This window comes from Zerene cesonia, chromosome 17, assembly GCF_012273895.1.
Source record: "Zerene cesonia ecotype Mississippi chromosome 17, Zerene_cesonia_1.1, whole genome shotgun sequence".
Classification (NCBI taxonomy): domain Eukaryota; kingdom Metazoa; phylum Arthropoda; class Insecta; order Lepidoptera; family Pieridae; genus Zerene; species Zerene cesonia.
Window position 1 is genome coordinate 136,119 of NC_052118.1, and position 16,951 is coordinate 153,069.

Here is a 16,951-nt window from a genome sequence, read left to right on the forward strand (position 1 = left end):
CCGTGTTGATATTATACAGTCCAAGAAATCCGGAATATATTCCATTCTGTACATTTAGTGCAAATCTTTATAAGCCTATTAAATTGTTGTATAATGGCTTTCTTTGATTACACATTTTACGAGAGTGGTGTCTCTAAGATATTGAACAGAACTTCGGGCACTGCTCGATTGTGGTAATGGAGTTTTATTCAGGTCATTGTTACATTTTTATAAGTATAAATTTGAAGAGAAGAAGGAATATGTATTAACTAGTATAGTATTATGTTAACTGTGGTATTAACCGAATAATGTGTCAAGTGTTAGGTAAACTATTATTTACCTGTACTTTGAAAGCGCTTCGAAACGAAGTATTCTTGAAAAAATATATGTTTAATAATAGTTTATTTATTTCACAAAGACAACACAAAATAATATACAGACCCTGAGTTTCGATCTAGTGGTAAACATGTGATAATCCGTGTGTCGGAGGAGAGAAATTGAGTCTTTTTATGTAATAGCGGGCAACTTAACCTATTGATTCGCCTGATGGTAAGCGATCGCCACCGCCCACGAACATTTGCATTGGGAGGGCCGCTGCAAATACATTGCCCGCTTTTAAGACGACGGAAGTAAAAGAATGTACTGGGAAGGGTGAGGAAAAGGATTGGCTCCACACTCACTGAAAGAAACATAGTAGTATGACTATTTCATGCCGATCTTCTGTGGGGGTTTGCTACCTTCCCCGGCGCGAGCTGACCCAATTCGTGTCGGAGCGTGCTCGACTCCCACAGAAGTTTGAAAATGATAATGATGATCATGTAGCACCTGAAAATGTTTAGATAGATTTAGTTTAAAGTATCCGTAAGAAAATGTTAAAATTTAATACAAAGTGAAATCTGACTCGATACGAAGAGATTAAGTGATGGGGTTGGCTACAAAACATTTCCCTCGAATAAAAAATGCGCAAGTAATCCGTCCTTTCATACTTTGAGCATTCGACGTTCCTTTCGTAATGATATCATTAAGATGAACGCAGAATTATACATTTTGTGTTTAATAGAATGTAGGTTTGGGGAGTAGAAATATTATTCACTCTGCTCTTTTGGACTACACTTTTTGTAATTGCAAGTTTTTTCATACATTTTTAATTTACGTATTTTGTAGCTGTACGTAAGTATTTATTTGTTTTTGTAAAAAAGTGGAACTTATTTACATCACATATACACCCATTATATGGAGCGTGACAGTAAACTGCAAAGATTGATTCACAAATCGATGAAAAAACTGAACGGCGAAGCTTGATTTACAAGATGATGAGGTCTGCCGGCCGTAATGGGCGGCCGAGCGGACAAACGACATTAGTGACAGTCGTGTGTGACCGTACAGTGTCCAACGCTCAAATGGCAAATCGATAGTTTTCATTTTATGTCGTAGAGGTTATGGGACAGATCGCTTCACTATCCAATTGGCATACTTTCGTCGAGGTGTATATGGATAAAAAATTGAATTTTCAAATTAATAAGTCCAGTTAATGGTAGGTAAAACTTAAGATTTAATAAGAATATGTTATAATGATCAATTTAAAGGCAGGAAATTTTATCCGATCGTCATGGCAAAAGGAATAGGGCGCCTAAAAATGAACATTTTATTGCAGGTTACAGTAAAATGGCAGGCACCTGGAGGAAGTAGGTGGTTAAGCGAGGCCGTAAGGGGCTTGCAGGGGGGAGGTTCTTGTGTGCTGCTGACCTACATCGAATCTAATCGTACCACGTGAAAAAGCTCGCGTGCCGCGGTCGTTCACCCGCCGCGGCCTTTCAACCCACGATTCCATCCTGTTGGTTTTCAACTACAATGGCTGTTATTAAATGTAGCTTAATTTCGACTAAGGCTATAAATATGCTATGCACCGAAAGCGCAGTCGTAACTCAACCCGGAGTTACTCGGAGTTGCAGTGACGGGCGGAATACTACTTGGTAAACAGATTCCAATACACATACCGACATAGCACGAGCATATGCTTTCATTTGGCAATATACTAATAGAACATAAAAGGTAAAAAGTGTTTTAATTCAATTGGTAGACATGTAGCGGGATTCACGCAGTGTACAGTAGCGGAACTCCCCGGGGAGACGATGTGTACCAAACTCAATTCGCCAAATTGAACATAAAATGTATATAGCGTTTAGCGATAAACGGTCTTTTAACGTAATTAAAACGAAAATAAATGGACAAAATTCAGGTCTCAATGTATTTTGGGAATTATAATGTACCTACTAGCCGCCCGCTGCGACTGCTGTCGGAGTTCGTTCACTGAGTTGATAATGAACACGTCAGTTTCCACCTGATCTGAACGAAGCTGATGAGACGTATAAACAGAACTGCTCACATTTTCTGTCACATGATGACTCTACTCTAGTTAGTAGGGAGTTTGGACTTACTCCTATAGCGAAAACATTATATAAAAACCCATCGCAAATGAATTTGTATTACAAATGGTTTCTAAAGTTTTCTTTAAAAATTTATAAGTAAAAAATTCGCATAGAAATGCTACATATTTTTATCTGAAGGTATGTGAACTCGGGCGATGTCGTCGCCGGTTTCATTTCATTTTAAATCTGCTTTAGACGGAAAAATAAATATACGATCGTCGTTCGAAACTTTTTACATAAATTACTTTCGAACCGAAGCTCGCCTTAAAGGTAATTTCGTTCTTGGATTTTATACCATTCTCTACTTTTTAATAGTTGCTGAAAAGTACAAAAAGATGGAAACAAGTCTCACGTTTGTGACTGGTTTTTTAAAGAAAGATACCTACTTAAATTTAAATTAAATTTCTTTGCTGAAACTTTGACTTCCTGATTGTAAACAGAGAACACCAATACTTCAATAGTAAACAGTTAATTTTAACAAAAAACTAAAAAGCCTTCAAAAAAAGTAAAACAAAACACGAAAAGAACTGTCAAATGAATTACCTTCTCTTTTTTCAAGTCAGTTGAAAAGCAACTGCAATGAACGTGCAATTCCTGTATAGATATATAACAAGGTACGTACGTACTGGTTAAAAAAATGGTCAAGAGTATTGGCGTCTGCGCCGTAATGTAATAGTTAAGAGCATGATTGCGAATAATAAAAACGGCAGATAAAATAAACAGCGCGAGATGAAAGCGGTCATCAGTTATAAATATCTCAATTATTTTGCCCGTGATGCGATAATTATAAATTATGATAGCTATTCCGACGCATACATCTGCTAGATTTGACAAGCGCCAGTTAGATATTTGTGAAATACATACAACCAAGATCTACATATTCTATTTATCCTGAAAAAAGATGGGCCATCCATTTAAAAGTAGGAAAGCTACGCAAACTTTAAGATGATTTAGCACCTTACACCTACTTACCAAATCTTCCTATTTTATAAATAATTAATCATATACCACTTATTCAGAAATGATGAATGTCGAATATACCTTCATAATTACGTTTTTCTCATAAGAAACCAGAGTCGATCGCTAGTATTATAATATCCTATCCTTTTATCCTACTGCATTTAAAACAATTAAAAATAAATGTATATTTACTACTGTGACGATGGATAATCTACTTTGCTTAAGTCGCGGTATAGCAGTATAAACAAGAGCTTTGGATGAGAAGATAATTTAATAAACACATCTAAGCCAATATCGTGAACAATTTACATAAATTCCTTCTAGTTAGATTAGATTAATATGCCTTATGTTTACGGCATCGTTTTAAATTGCAAACTATAGGTGGTTTGGGGCGCAGCAGTTCTATTAGCTCGAATAGTGTGAGAAGTAGCATGTAGATGAATGCCAGCCAAGCAGAGTCCAGAAGAATCAGCTTCGTAAGTTCCGTGCCGGGTATCGTTCGGTGTTCAATCATCGTGGGCGATCACATGTCGCTGTACAGACGTCTACGCAAGAACCTCCGTCCCCAGTAGAGGAGGGAATGAACTAAAAGTATGCACGTATATACAATGAGAACCCGGAATATGGCGCAAGCTGCGGCAGCGCCGGCGTCCGCGGTGACACGCTGCCGACGGCCCATTTCCAAAAAATATTTTGAGATAACACATTTGTGTGTTCAGGTGGACTATACGTGTTTATATTGTGAATGTTGTTCCCCTTTACATTTTGAAAGTATGTAGTCACAATGGATAACAATATTTTGTTGCCACGAGCAACGAAGGAATCGTCTATAGGTATCAAAAGAGTGCATACGTATATCAGTATATATATTAAACTATCTTAATAATTTACACAATTAAACAATAATTTATACGTAATAATGATACATCATTATTCAGTTTCGCAATTTCTTATTTTTTCAGTACACTGAAAAAAGAAGAAACAGCGCCTTTCTGAACTTAGTCGTCTGAAGTTTATTATGTTACTAATAAAAAAAAGTAATATGATGAAGAAAGGAACCTTGTTAAATTTATTAGTCTTATAGTCTAATCAAATATCCAATCTGCTGGTTTAAACTTTAAAGGATAGTTAAAAGATGTAATAGTAATGTGCTTTTAGAGTCGCCTCATTTTTAGCTCTATGGCATTTTTGCCTAGGTTTTATCATCTGTCTTTATGAGGAACTAGTACGTATTCTGTGGCCCTTGCTAAAAGTCGATGCCTTTGACGTTTTGTGCAATTTATTTATTATTTGACTTTGTTTATATTGTGATATCTTCAAAGATTTAATTTTTATACCGTCGTTACGCTAAGAAAATTAACTATTCTAGAAGACCTTGAACTCGTCAAATTTGCCGTAAGTGTAATGAATAAGAAAGTATTTAAATCAATGCATTCTTATATTTCGAGCATATCCCTTAAAAGAGTGGAAGCACAAAACTACTTCTTCTACTAAATAGTAAATAGTTACTAAAGTAAATAGTTACTAAATTAATGTATTTTTGATTATTTTGGGGCATACGTCTATTTCGTTTAATAATTAACTAACACGTTGTATTATTATATCCTTTTCTTTTCACATTTTATTTTTAAAGATTATCCTTTATAATTGTATGATTATAATTCATACCCTATTATTAAATCATAAATTAATTCCAGAAAATGATGAAAACTGCGATATCTGTTCTTCAGGAGATGATGATGAAATTGGGCCAAATTCCTGAATATCAATATAAACAGGTAATAATATGTTCAGACATTCCTTAGTATCATCTCCAAAAAGATTTTTATTCAATTTGTCTAACTAATCTAACTAATTTATTACAAAAGAAGTTTAACTTATGGCATAATGACAACAATTTGAATATAATTTTATAAAATAACCTTTAAATTGGCAGTCATTTCAAATTTAGTCATATATATAAGTAACAAATTTTGTTTATCAGTGACAGTATTTGCATAATATGTCACTTGATGGATTTTCTATATTATAATTCTCGTGTCACAATGTTACTAACAATACTCCTCTAAAATGTCTGGACCATTTTTCTTACTTGTAAATGATAAGAGTTAGGCAGAACAGCACTTTTTTTTATGTTACAGTCGGCAATGGAGCTGGTGGGACGCCTGATGGTAAGCGCTACCACCGCCCATGAACATTTGGAGAGGCATAAGGTCCATTGCAGACCTTACGCCTCTACAAATGGATTGCTGACTTTTTGGGAGGGGATTAAGAAAGGATTGGCGATAGGAATAAAGTAAAAGGACTGGGAAGGGTAAGGAAAAGGATATGGGCCTCCGGGTCACCCACTCACCGAACGAAACACAGCAGAATGCTATTTTACGCCGGTCTTCTGTGGGGGTGTGGTACTTCCCCGGTGCGAGCTGGCCCAATGCGTACAGAAGCGTGCTCGACTACCACATATAAAAAAAACTTGCCGGGTTAGATAGTAGCTCTATAATAAAAGGACAATTGTTTTATTTTTTCAGTACCAATTTGTTAAATTTTATGCATAATAATAAAAATAAAGTTATTTCATTTGAAATAATATAGAACATTCTATTTGATCTCAACAATTTATTTTATTTTTTCTTATTTTCACAACATTAATTTTAAAAGAACTTATACCATGGGGTGTGTTGAAATAATTAATTTATTTTTTACCATAATATTCAGGCAAAGTGATTCATTTGTTGTTGTGATGTTCTACCAACACAAATTTTATACTCAGAGTACTTAAATCCATTACTTACACTTACGTCCATTGCAAAACATTATATGCATACACAAGTCATTTTAACACAATGCAGGGGGCACTACCTCTGGGAATGTTCATGGGAGGTGGTATCATTTAATGTCAGGAGAACCACCAGCTCAGATGCCTGCTATGATATAAAAAAAAACTAGTGTACATACAATGTGAAAATTATGGGTTAAAATATGTGAAAATATGGTTACTTAAAATTTATAATTCATTGAAATCAAAACCCTACATTGTAAATACAACCATATTTCAGACTGGACCACAACACCAAGCGATGTTTGAGTGTTGCTGCAAGACGTCTGGAGAGACCGTAACAGCTATGGCGCGTTCCAAGAAGGAAGCGAAGCAAGAGGCAGCTCGCCGCATGCTGAACCAGCTGTACCACGCGCGCGGCATGCCCGTGCCGCCGCCCTATGCCAGACCGCCATCGCCCGCTCCGCCGTCGCCTGAACCACCCTCCACAGACAAAGCCTTGCCCAGTGCGGTATGCAAACGTTAACTTTAAAATAAATAAATTTTGCTTGAGTTCTACAAGATTTTTAAATTTGTGTACTAGTTTATTTAGCAATTGCCGGAGCAATGATAAATTTAATGTTTCTAAATTTCCAAGTCACAAAAAAATGGTTTTAGAGCTATATAAAAATTCATAGATATATACTATGTTTGATCAAACATACATAAATCGAGAGCAATAAAACACTATACGTGAGCAGGGTCCGAGCGGGTCCGCGGGCGCGGGCGCGGCGCCGGGCGCGATCGACGTGCGCAGCTACGTGGCGCTGCTGAAGGAGCTGTGCGCGGAGTACAAGCTGGGCGACGTGCAGTACGAGCTGGTGGGCGACGCGGGCCCGCCGCACCGCCGCCAGTTCACGGTGCGCGCGCGCCTCGCGCAGCACGAGCGCTCCGCCACCGCCACCACCAAGAAGACGGCGCGCCAGCTCGCCGCCGAGGCGCTCTATAAGTACTTGCGGGAGAATCTCGCGCGGCTCACCATTGATTTTGTAGAGGTGACACGTTCGGCTGGCTCTGTTATCTTTATCGCCTACACAACACGAGTGACATTTTCAACACATTTCAGCATTTTAATTTATAGAAGCAAACTTTCTACCTTAATTTTGAAATGGTATTTTAATTAGTTCAAGGGTGTTTGTCATGTTTATCCTACTTCCTACTATCCTATCCTACTAATATTATAAATGCGAAATTTTATAAGGATATGTGTGTGTTTGTTGCTCTTTCACGCAAAAAACCAGTTGCAATAAAATTTGGTACGTAGATAATACGTATACGTAGCTGGACAACTGGAATAACACCACATAGGCAACTTTTTATCCCGATATTCCTACGGGATACGAACTTACGCGGGTGAAACCGCGGTAGTTTTGATGTAATATAGGATATTGAGTATTTGCAAGTCGATATGGGTGAGTGACGTAGCGATGCGGCGCGCAGGAGGAGGCGATGGCGCGCGCGCACGAGAAGGCGATGGAGCGGTACGTGGAGCAGCGCGGGGCGTGGCGCGCGCCGCTCGGCCAGCGCCTCGCCGACTACCACCTAGGTCTGTTGACGTACATAGGTGGGTACCGCACCGCACCGCACCCATCCATTTCACATTTCACCTTACACATTCACGATAGCTAGTACTATGTTTTTAGTTTGTATTTTATTCTTCTTGACAAAATGATTAAAATCAGTAACGTTTTATTTAGTAGTTATTTTATTAATTAGGAGGCAACTTTTACAAGCATTTTATACATATTACATATAACACATACTTAATACTATAAACTTTATTTTTTTGTTCTAAATTCATTCAGCATTCAAGAGTATTTCAAAGTCTTTGGCATATAGGATATTTTTTCTGTATGGATAGAAGTATGGTTTTCTCTTTTACTTACATTTGCTATTCCAGTAACTAAAAAATAATCTACTATCATTCCACAATGTTTGGTGCTTGAAGAGACGTGTCATATTATCTTAATATATAAAATTCTCGTGTCACAGTTTTCGTTGCCATACTCCTCCGAAACGGCTTGACCGATTCTTATGCAATTTTGTGTGCATATCGGGTATGTTTGAGAATCGGCTAACATCTATTTTTCATACCTCTAAATGATCAGAGTAAGGCAGAACAGCGTTTGCCGGGTGCAGCTAGTCTAATATATAAAATTCTCGTGTCACAGTTTTCGTTGCCATACTCCTCCGAAACGGCTTGACCGATTCCTCTGAAATTTGGTAAGCATATTGGGTAGGTCTGAGAATCGGCCAACATCTATTTTTTATCCCGATATTCCTACGGGATACGGACTTACGCGGGTGAAACCGCGGGGCACAGCTAGTTATAAATAAAATTCTCGTGTCACAGTTTTCGTTGCCAAACTCCTCCGAAACGGCTGGACCGATTCTTATGAAATTTTGTGTGCGTATTGGGTATGTGTGAGAATCGGCCAACATCTATTTTTCATACCCCTAAAGGATAAGAGTAAGGCAGAACAGCGTTTGCCGGGTGCAGCTAGTATTATTATAAAAATACATAACAGTCGCATGATGGGAATTTTCACTTCTCTAACCAACTAAAACTCTTATTATTTCTTTAAATGTTTATAGCTTATCGCATTGTCTTTTACTTATCTTTTTTTACCAGGAAATTTATTGGAGGAAAATAAAAAAATACAGTATAACAATGAATTTGTATCTCGCCCCATCATTTTTTTTTTCTATTATTTCAAAATTTTTCAATGAATTTACATTTAGCATTTTTATTTTTTAATATTAGAGTATTTTACAAATCAAATATTAATGCATGCCCCAAAAAATTAATAAAATAATTCAGTCAATTGAAGCTTTCTGGAATTTCACATATGATTTTTAACTATTAAATATAATTTAACTAATTCATTAATTTTAGATAAAGAGAAGATAGATTTGGGAAGAGAGACACTTGATGCAACCAGTACCGATGAGGAAGAGGATCCCGTCAGGTAATTTATATGTATTTGATATAAGATAAACGTTTGCGTATGCTTAATTAATGTATTATGCCATTTTAAATTTTTAATACACTTATAAAAAAAATAATAGGTTTGTGGAGGAGAGGAAGTAAAGCCTCGATTTGATGATGTTAGAAAGTTGTATATATGCTTCTGTAGCGAGAACATTTCGCTTGTGCGATTCAGAAATCGCTACAGGTTCTCAATTTGATTCTATTTTTTATGGGTCTCTTACCTCTGAACCAGTTGATTAACTCGTTGAACCGATTTTGATGATTCTATTTTTTTTTTGAAAGCCTTCTTTTTTTCTGCACTTTTAAATCAAAATCTTTATGATAGTGTATATAACATAAGATACAAAAAAACTAATGTTCAAGACTAATGTTTTATTCCCACATATTGTGTTTTGTTATATTAAATTTGTAAAATGTATGGGGACGACAGGTGAGAGAGCGATAACTTGTTTACAATAAAGCAAAACCGACACTATCAATGTTAAGCCCTGAGGCAAAAAGTCAAACAATAATGTGTGTGGCGCAGCGCGCTGGAGAGCGTGGCGGGCGCGCTGGGGCTGCAGGTGGAGCGCGAGTGGCTGGAGGCGCGCGGCGGCGAGCTGTGCGTGGTGCGGCTGGAGCCCAGCGCGCCGCCGCTGGCGCTGGCCGCGGCCGGGCCGCGCGCGCACCGCGACGCGCACGCCGCCGCGCTGCGCTACCTGCGCCGCGCGCTCGCGCGCACGCGCCTCGCCGACCCGCCCCGCGCCGCGCGCTCGCTCGCCGACGGCCCGCTGCTCGCCGCCTAACCTACCGGCTCGAAGGACCGTTAACCGTTCAAGTGTGGCATTTCCGAATGTATTGTAACAATTTATGGATCGAGATATATTGGACGATCGAGTTGTTGTGAATGTTTTTTGTATTCCAAAATAAATTCATACTTGAGGTTAACTGTTGTGAGCATTGTAAATATATGTGATTTTGATTAACAGTTGGAAATTGAACCACACAGGATTTTGCGTTATCATTGTCAGCATAATATAACATTATTAATCAAATATAGAGTGAATATAGTCTATCTTTGATTAATATTGATTGATTTTCTTCTCGAATTAATTCATTACTACACTTTATTGAAAGCTCTAATCACATTAGTAAGAGAAATGTTAGTCTAAAATCTGTGTATTTAAGATGTGTAAATATAACATATTGAATAAAATGACTACGTTTAAGGGATGTTTATGTTTTAATTCCACTATATCAATAGCACTTATTAAATTGAATTGATTGATGGATTAGATGCATTGAGGTGATTTCGGAATATGCTAATGTTTAATTTTTTTAACTAGAGATGTATCTTTAAAGTCATTTAAAATGCTTTCTTATCTAGTCCTGCTTGTCATCAACTATGTTCAACTAATAATGAAAGGATTAAGATTGCCTAAACTGAACTAAATCTTTTTTTTGTTTTAAATTGTAAAAGAATAAGTGAAACAGATATGTTTAACACAATGTAATGCAAATTTTTACTTCACATAATAAGAAAAATCACAATTTTACCAAAAAATTATACATCTAAATATTCAAGATATTATAATTTTTACAATAATCCTAAATATGAATACTTATAAGTTGCGTAGTATATATTATATACTAATCAGAGATTTCAATTTCGGAAGAGTCTTTACGACGGCGTAACGTGCGATCGCTAGTGAGAGTTTGGAGCCAGGATGTAGTTTTCTGTGCCGCTGAACGCTTGGGCGTCCGCCGCTCGGGCACCGGCGGCGGCGCGGCTTGCGGCGACTTGCCTCGACCCCTCCCTCTCCCGCGGCCACGCCCTCCACGCGAGCCTCTACCGCGACCCCGTCCCGGAAACGTGCTTTCGTCATCACTCGAAACAACTATAGACTCCCTTTTCACGAGAACAATCAACTGCTTCTCATCTTTACGCTTTGCCTCTTCTTTCGCACTCGCTGCATCTATTAAACTCTTCAACTGATCGGCATCAGCCGCGTCTAGGGCTTCTTTACACATGCGCATACGTTCATTCATCTCTTCCTCAGTTTCAGCTGTAGATTCCAAAAGCGATTCGACACATCGGCGCCGATGCGCATCGAGAACGCGACGGAAGACGTCGTCATCACGTTTTAATGTGAAATCTTTAATGGCTTCAGTAACAGCACGAACTGACAAAACAGACAACTGTTTTTCAGGTGGTTGAGAATCATAGTAAGCTTGTAAAAGCGTTTCAACATCAGTTACTTCCGATGTAACTTCCACATGAGCTGTATCATCCTCTTCACAGATTCTCTCCTTTTTATCACGTATTTTCTTTTCTCTTTTCATGATTAATAAATCATTAGGATTTGCAACTTGACCATTGAAATTTTGGCCAAACCTAACACGGTTAAAATCCTGCTCATCTCTTTCATAGAAAACACTGAGCCTGACGAGAGGCAAGGTTGGTTGTTTTGGATCTCCACTTCTAAGTTTTTCTGCTTCAGCGATGGCCTCATTCACTTTTACTTTCAAGAAATTTTGTACTTTTTCATTTTCATTAACATCTCCATCACCCAAATTTTCCTCTGATAACACAATTGTTTTAAATATGAATGGTCTCACAGTTTTTAAAGGAATAGGTGTGACTATGTACTCTTTTTTGTGCAGCTGTAACAATGCACAATGTTTTGGTAAGGCCTCACCAGCTGCCATAGAGGTAGCCACAGTGCTGCCAGGCTGGATAACAAAGAAGCCCTCATCATCCCTTTTTACATCTTTCATTGGGAATACCTGACTGTCATGTTCGTGTCCCCATATAACTAGATCTAAAAATTTAGGCAACACATTTTCAGAAATATAATTATTGGGACCTCTATCAGCTCTGTTTTGATGTAACACAAATATGTTGAACCAGTCTGCTCCATTTTCCATTAAATCCATTTCAACCTTTTTTTCTGCAAACAAACGAGCAAGACGCTGGTCTTTCAAATGACTCAATCCATAAAGAGATAATTTTGTTTCACCCTTTTGAATTAACACTGGAGATATCCGGACTTTCGTGTAATCAGTCCATTTGCCGAAATAATTGACTAGCCCAGTAATAGATAAAATGTCGAGAGAGCTGACACTGCCTTGACCGACTGGATCATCGTGATTTCCATGAATAGACAATATCGGATATGACACGTTTAAATTGGGATCTTCATAATTAACGCTCCTTGAAAAGTTTTCTAATTGATCAGATAATACTTCAATATTTATAGGCTTATCGCCGAAACAATACTTGCGAATGATTTCTGTGCATTTGTACATGCAACTCGGCGATGGCTTGGCATGATCAAACAGGTCTCCTCCAAGCAGTATGAAGTCAACATCATACTGAACAGCTGAGGATAGAACTTCTTCAAAAGCTATAAAACTATCATCACCACGTACGGCGTCGTTTTCTTGATATCCCAAATGGATATCAGATGCGATTAAGACGCGCAAAGTGTCGTCAGGAGACCAACCATTATCATTTTGTACCATTTTGGTGTCGACAATTATTTAGTTTTATTTATATTTTGAAGTATTTAATTTAACTCTTAAATTACCCTTATTGTTAACCGCCAGAACCGGCACAAACAATCTCTGTATCGAAAACGACATTGACATTTCAAATGACAAATTGAAAAATGTCTGCGTTCATTGAAGACAGCATAATACTACTCAAAGAGTAGTCTATATCACACTATCCTAAATTTAGGTACTGAATCAGATATTACACTCATAATCAGCCCATATAATATGTTCCCACTGCAACTTTTCCCAGTTCCTACCACATGGTTTAGATTGGCAGATGTCATTGCACTTTTGATTCTACGACATGCTGGTTACGACATGATGTGGATCTTGTACCTACAGATAAATTGAAAATTTCATGTATTTGCACGCTCGACCCGTCTCAAACATACAATTTTTTCTCTAAAACCAAGGTCCTAACCACTGAGCCACCACTTATCTTAAAATTAAAACAAGTTTTGCATTGAAAAGGAAACATAAATTGTATTTAAATAAACCCTCTCCCAAATCACAAATACGCACAGAAATTGACAGTAAATTTAAATTTTATAAGCGATACCTAGTACAAGCGATGACAGTGCCTGCCAAATGTAATGATAATTCTACTTACTACATTCTGAATAGAGAGCTAGAATTAGTTTTATAAGAACCTTCTTCTTCTCTTTGTTTAATGGCTATACGCAATAGAGGGATCACGCGAAAATTTGGATTTTGATATAATAATTGAATCAAAATTTAAATTCCAAAATTGAATTATTAAATATTTGATATTACAGCAGTATTGTTGGGTAACAATTTTGCAAATTTCCGAAAGGGAAACCTCAAATTAGCGCCGTAAATAATATGTACCTGCCGTGTATATAGCCTAATCATGTAAACAATCGCAATCGATCACATTACTTTAGAAAATTGACGTTGACGTTGACATTTCTATACAATCGGCTAGACTAATGTCCAATAGGAATAAGGAATGGATTTTGTATAAATTTTGTACATATTGGTCTTTATTGTAATTATTAAGTTAATTACACAGTTTTTTTCAATAAAAGTTATTTTTTTATTTGATGGTGCCTTACCTACAGTTATTGATCTGCTAGAGTAAACTAATGCAGTAGGTGAAATACGCACAATTCAGAAAATATAAGTGATGTGTTGACAAAAAAGTTTTCGAGTGTTATTGTTTGGGAATAAAAGGTGATCCGATTGCGATGGCTTTGGGAGGATCCACATATTTACAAAACGCTACAATGTTGGAACAACTGCTGGAGGAAATAAATTTTCAGCGCACCAAAGAGATGCGACAGTTAATGAAAGACGGTAAGTGGGCGCTCGATAATTTGAACAATATTCTCTTAATACAAATTATTATTTTGTTAAACAATGTAATAAATTTTAATCTCATAAAATTATCATAAAATCTATAATTCTTTTAATATAAATAGAACAACACGACTATTTGTTCCATGCATATTATAATCAAATTATGCTTTTCATTCTTATTTATTTCATAATAGAAATATTCTTTAAAAAGTAACAATTGACCCCATTTTATTTAATATTTGTAGAGGATTTGGAGAACAATCTAAAAATATAAAAGAAAAACATTTATTCATATACCCATACACAATAATGTTAAATTAAAATATAATTATGTTTATATCTTTTTACAATTTACTTAATTAAAATATACCAAGAAAGTCAATAAAATATTTCATCATAAGTAATATTTCCTAACTGATTAAATCTACAACTTCATTCAAAATAGCCTAAGCTCTTTATTAGACAACACCATTTTATTAACTACCTGAAGGATACGGAGCCATAGCCAAAGCAGCAGCCAGTAAATTCATTTAAAGTTTTACATATCAATGTGGCTGGATATCATTAAGGCATTTAATTAAACTGTATCTTTTAATAGTGAGTCTGGGCTATTTAATGATCAATATGCATAATATTTTAGAAAACTAAGAAATACTAATAATATGCTGAGGTATTTATTGTTGTTCTATAGTATGTTTCTGGTAAGAAGCCGTGTTTCTAATATATAGCTATATAGCATATTTAATATAAACCAATATTTAATAATTATTATAATTATTGTAACTAATTGTGCCATGTTATCTGACCAAAATTTTGTTCAAAAGAAAGTGTTTCTATAGCTCATGCATTATTCTGGTACATAAGCTGCAGTGCTACATATCATGAATATCCATTCTGTGGTTTTTGCATGAAGGATTGTCAAATCCAAACATTTCTGTGCAACCGTGTTAATTATTGTTGGTTATTAAAACCATTGAAATTAATAGTTATGTGGACATACAACGGGATTTATTAATCATATCAATTAACCCGACATTTCAAACACTTTACAGTGAACAGGGTCACAAAGAGACAGCATTTTGATTTCTCAAAGTGCTAGAATATAATTTTTAGCCTGCATTTTAATTTTAATCAAATGGCACAGGGACTATCTATTATTATATCTAATATGTATAAAATTAGTATTTTCTTGTGTTTGATCTTACATGAGTATTATAGAATATAATATATTATTTAGAAAAAAATATTTTTTAACAGATTTTAAATGCGATTTATTCATTATATTAATAACCCGACATTTCAAAGACTTTACAAGAGATAACTATCACTTGACCATACTTGCTGTAAAGTGTTTGAAACTTCGGGTTAAATAATATGGGCTCGTTTTCCGCAACTCGACGTCAAGCGCCTATTTTGCGTGAAAGAAAAGGGGGTAGCCAGTCAAACCTGGAACCATCCCAGCTCCTCCATGAAGCTAAGCAGCTTGTGTGGGCTGCCGAAAACCTCAGGGAGGGACCTAGGACCTAACTTCGGGTTAATAATATAATGAATAAATTGTGTTTAAATTCCATTAAAAAGTATTTAATTTTGTATAAAATTTTCAAATGTTTGGTTTCCATATTCCTCTGAAACGGCTGAACCAATTCTTATGAAATTTAAGTAAGCATATGGTTAGGCAGGATAGCATTTGCTGGGTGAGCTAGTAATGTCACAGATAACATAATAGCTATATGTTAATGTATAGATCTGTTGTGGAAAGTTAAACATGCTCTGTATGTCATACTATTACATGAATCATCTTGATACCATCATACATCCATTTATAATCCTTGTTTCTTTAATTTTATTACATTTGATGCAAATTTGAAAATGAATATTCATGTATGATGCAAAGTAATTTATATGAAAATGTGAGGTGAACTGTTGAATGTCATCAACACATCATCTGTATGTTTATTTGATTAAATCTCATATTGCTTTACAATTTTGCATATAAAAATGCTAATACCTAATACTTAATTAGAAATGACATTTACATTTTGTAAATTGTTCTGATACCAAATAAATATTGAAGTGCATGTAATAGGTATCAAGAATGAAATTGCTTATTTGTAAGCAAGTTGTTGCTTTTAGATGGTGTATTTATATTGATCTAACAAGACCCAGCATATTGTGTCCAGTGTTGCATGCATCAGATTGATTCATGCATCACAGTTATTTCTAATGTTTATTTTCTTGTAATTTCTACAAATATATTACAACGCCATCTGGTGGAGACATAAGAAAACCAGCATGTCAAATTTATAAATGTTAATATTATTTATTAAACGGCAGGGAATACTGGTACAGTTGGTCATATTGTTTAAATGAATTCAAAATCAATTTAAAACTGACAAATCTGTTTGTAATAATGATGTTCATGTGCTTAAAAGTATTGGATCAGGAAAAAAATAAAAAATAAAATAAAACAAGATTTAGAAAAGACATTTATTGAACTTTGATTCACAACAGCAATGGTATAAAGGGTTATATTATCAGTTACACAATGTTTTCCTTTCTTGCCTTTGCTCATACATAAGAAAAATAGAAACTATTTAAATTCTATTGATAATTAGTTCAAGCACATTCAAATAACTTAAGCTTCTGTATTATCATACGGAATGTAGATTTTTTATATTATTAATAATTTACGCGATTAGCAAATTTGTGGATGATCATTTGATTCCATGAATTTACAATTCAATGTTCCATTACACAGAATAATGAGAACAAAAATTATCAAAGTTCAATTATTACATTATTTTATTCGTCTTTGATCTCTTAAACAATAAGTTATATTTACAATATATAATAAATATCTTTCGGAGGTACAAATCTCATCTTATTTTTTTTACAATTCATTAGGCATTACTGAACATG

The 16,951-nt window shown here is 35.7% G+C and overlaps 3 protein-coding genes across 4 annotated transcripts in view; 2 read left to right on the forward strand and 1 right to left on the reverse strand.

The window, feature by feature from the left end:
- Positions 1–4,612: 4,612 nt before the first annotated feature.
- LOC119833309 (RISC-loading complex subunit TARBP2-like) lies at positions 4,613–10,377 on the forward strand. Of its 2 annotated transcripts, none has more exons than XM_038357294.1 (7): positions 4,613–4,763; positions 5,066–5,146; positions 6,425–6,655; positions 6,885–7,178; positions 7,624–7,747; positions 9,080–9,152; positions 9,702–10,377. In XM_038357294.1, exons 2-7 carry the CDS (start codon positions 5,069–5,071, stop codon positions 9,958–9,960), a joined length of 1,059 nt encoding a protein of 352 aa, XP_038213222.1. In that variant the 5' UTR covers positions 4,613–4,763; positions 5,066–5,068; the 3' UTR covers positions 9,961–10,377. The 2 variants fall into 2 exon arrangements, with proteins under 2 accessions (XP_038213222.1, XP_038213223.1); XM_038357295.1 differs by having other exon boundaries at positions 7,624–7,729.
- A 272-nt stretch (positions 10,378–10,649) lies between these two features.
- On the reverse strand, positions 10,650–13,131 carry LOC119833308 (double-strand break repair protein MRE11). Its single transcript, XM_038357293.1, has one exon. The coding sequence runs from the start codon at positions 12,677–12,679 to the stop codon at positions 10,805–10,807; it is 1,875 nt and encodes a 624-aa protein (XP_038213221.1). The 5' UTR covers positions 12,680–13,131; the 3' UTR covers positions 10,650–10,804.
- A 735-nt stretch (positions 13,132–13,866) lies between these two features.
- LOC119833326 (uncharacterized protein KIAA0930 homolog) overlaps positions 13,867–16,951 on the forward strand; it is a 39,482-nt gene continuing 36,397 nt past the window's right edge. Inside the window, exon 1 of the mRNA XM_038357311.1 lies at positions 13,867–14,029. Within this exon, the coding sequence (XP_038213239.1) occupies positions 13,921–14,029 (109 nt within the window). The 5' untranslated portion in view covers positions 13,867–13,920. The remainder of the gene's footprint in view (positions 14,030–16,951) is intronic.

Excerpts from the sequence above, each read along its gene's own strand:
- LOC119833309 (XM_038357294.1), top strand. The coding sequence starts at position 5,069 with ATGATGAAAACTGCGATATCTGTTCTTCAGGAGATGATGATGAAATTG. Across the intron at positions 6,656-6,884 it reads ACAAAGCCTTGCCCAGTGCG|GGTCCGAGCGGGTCCGCGGG; the intron begins GTATGCAAACGT and ends ATACGTGAGCAG. Across the intron at positions 9,153-9,701 it reads GAGGAAGAGGATCCCGTCAG|CGCGCTGGAGAGCGTGGCGG; the intron begins GTAATTTATATG and ends TGTGTGGCGCAG.
- LOC119833308 (XM_038357293.1), bottom strand. The coding sequence starts at position 12,679 with ATGGTACAAAATGATAATGGTTGGTCTCCTGACGACACTTTGCGCGTC.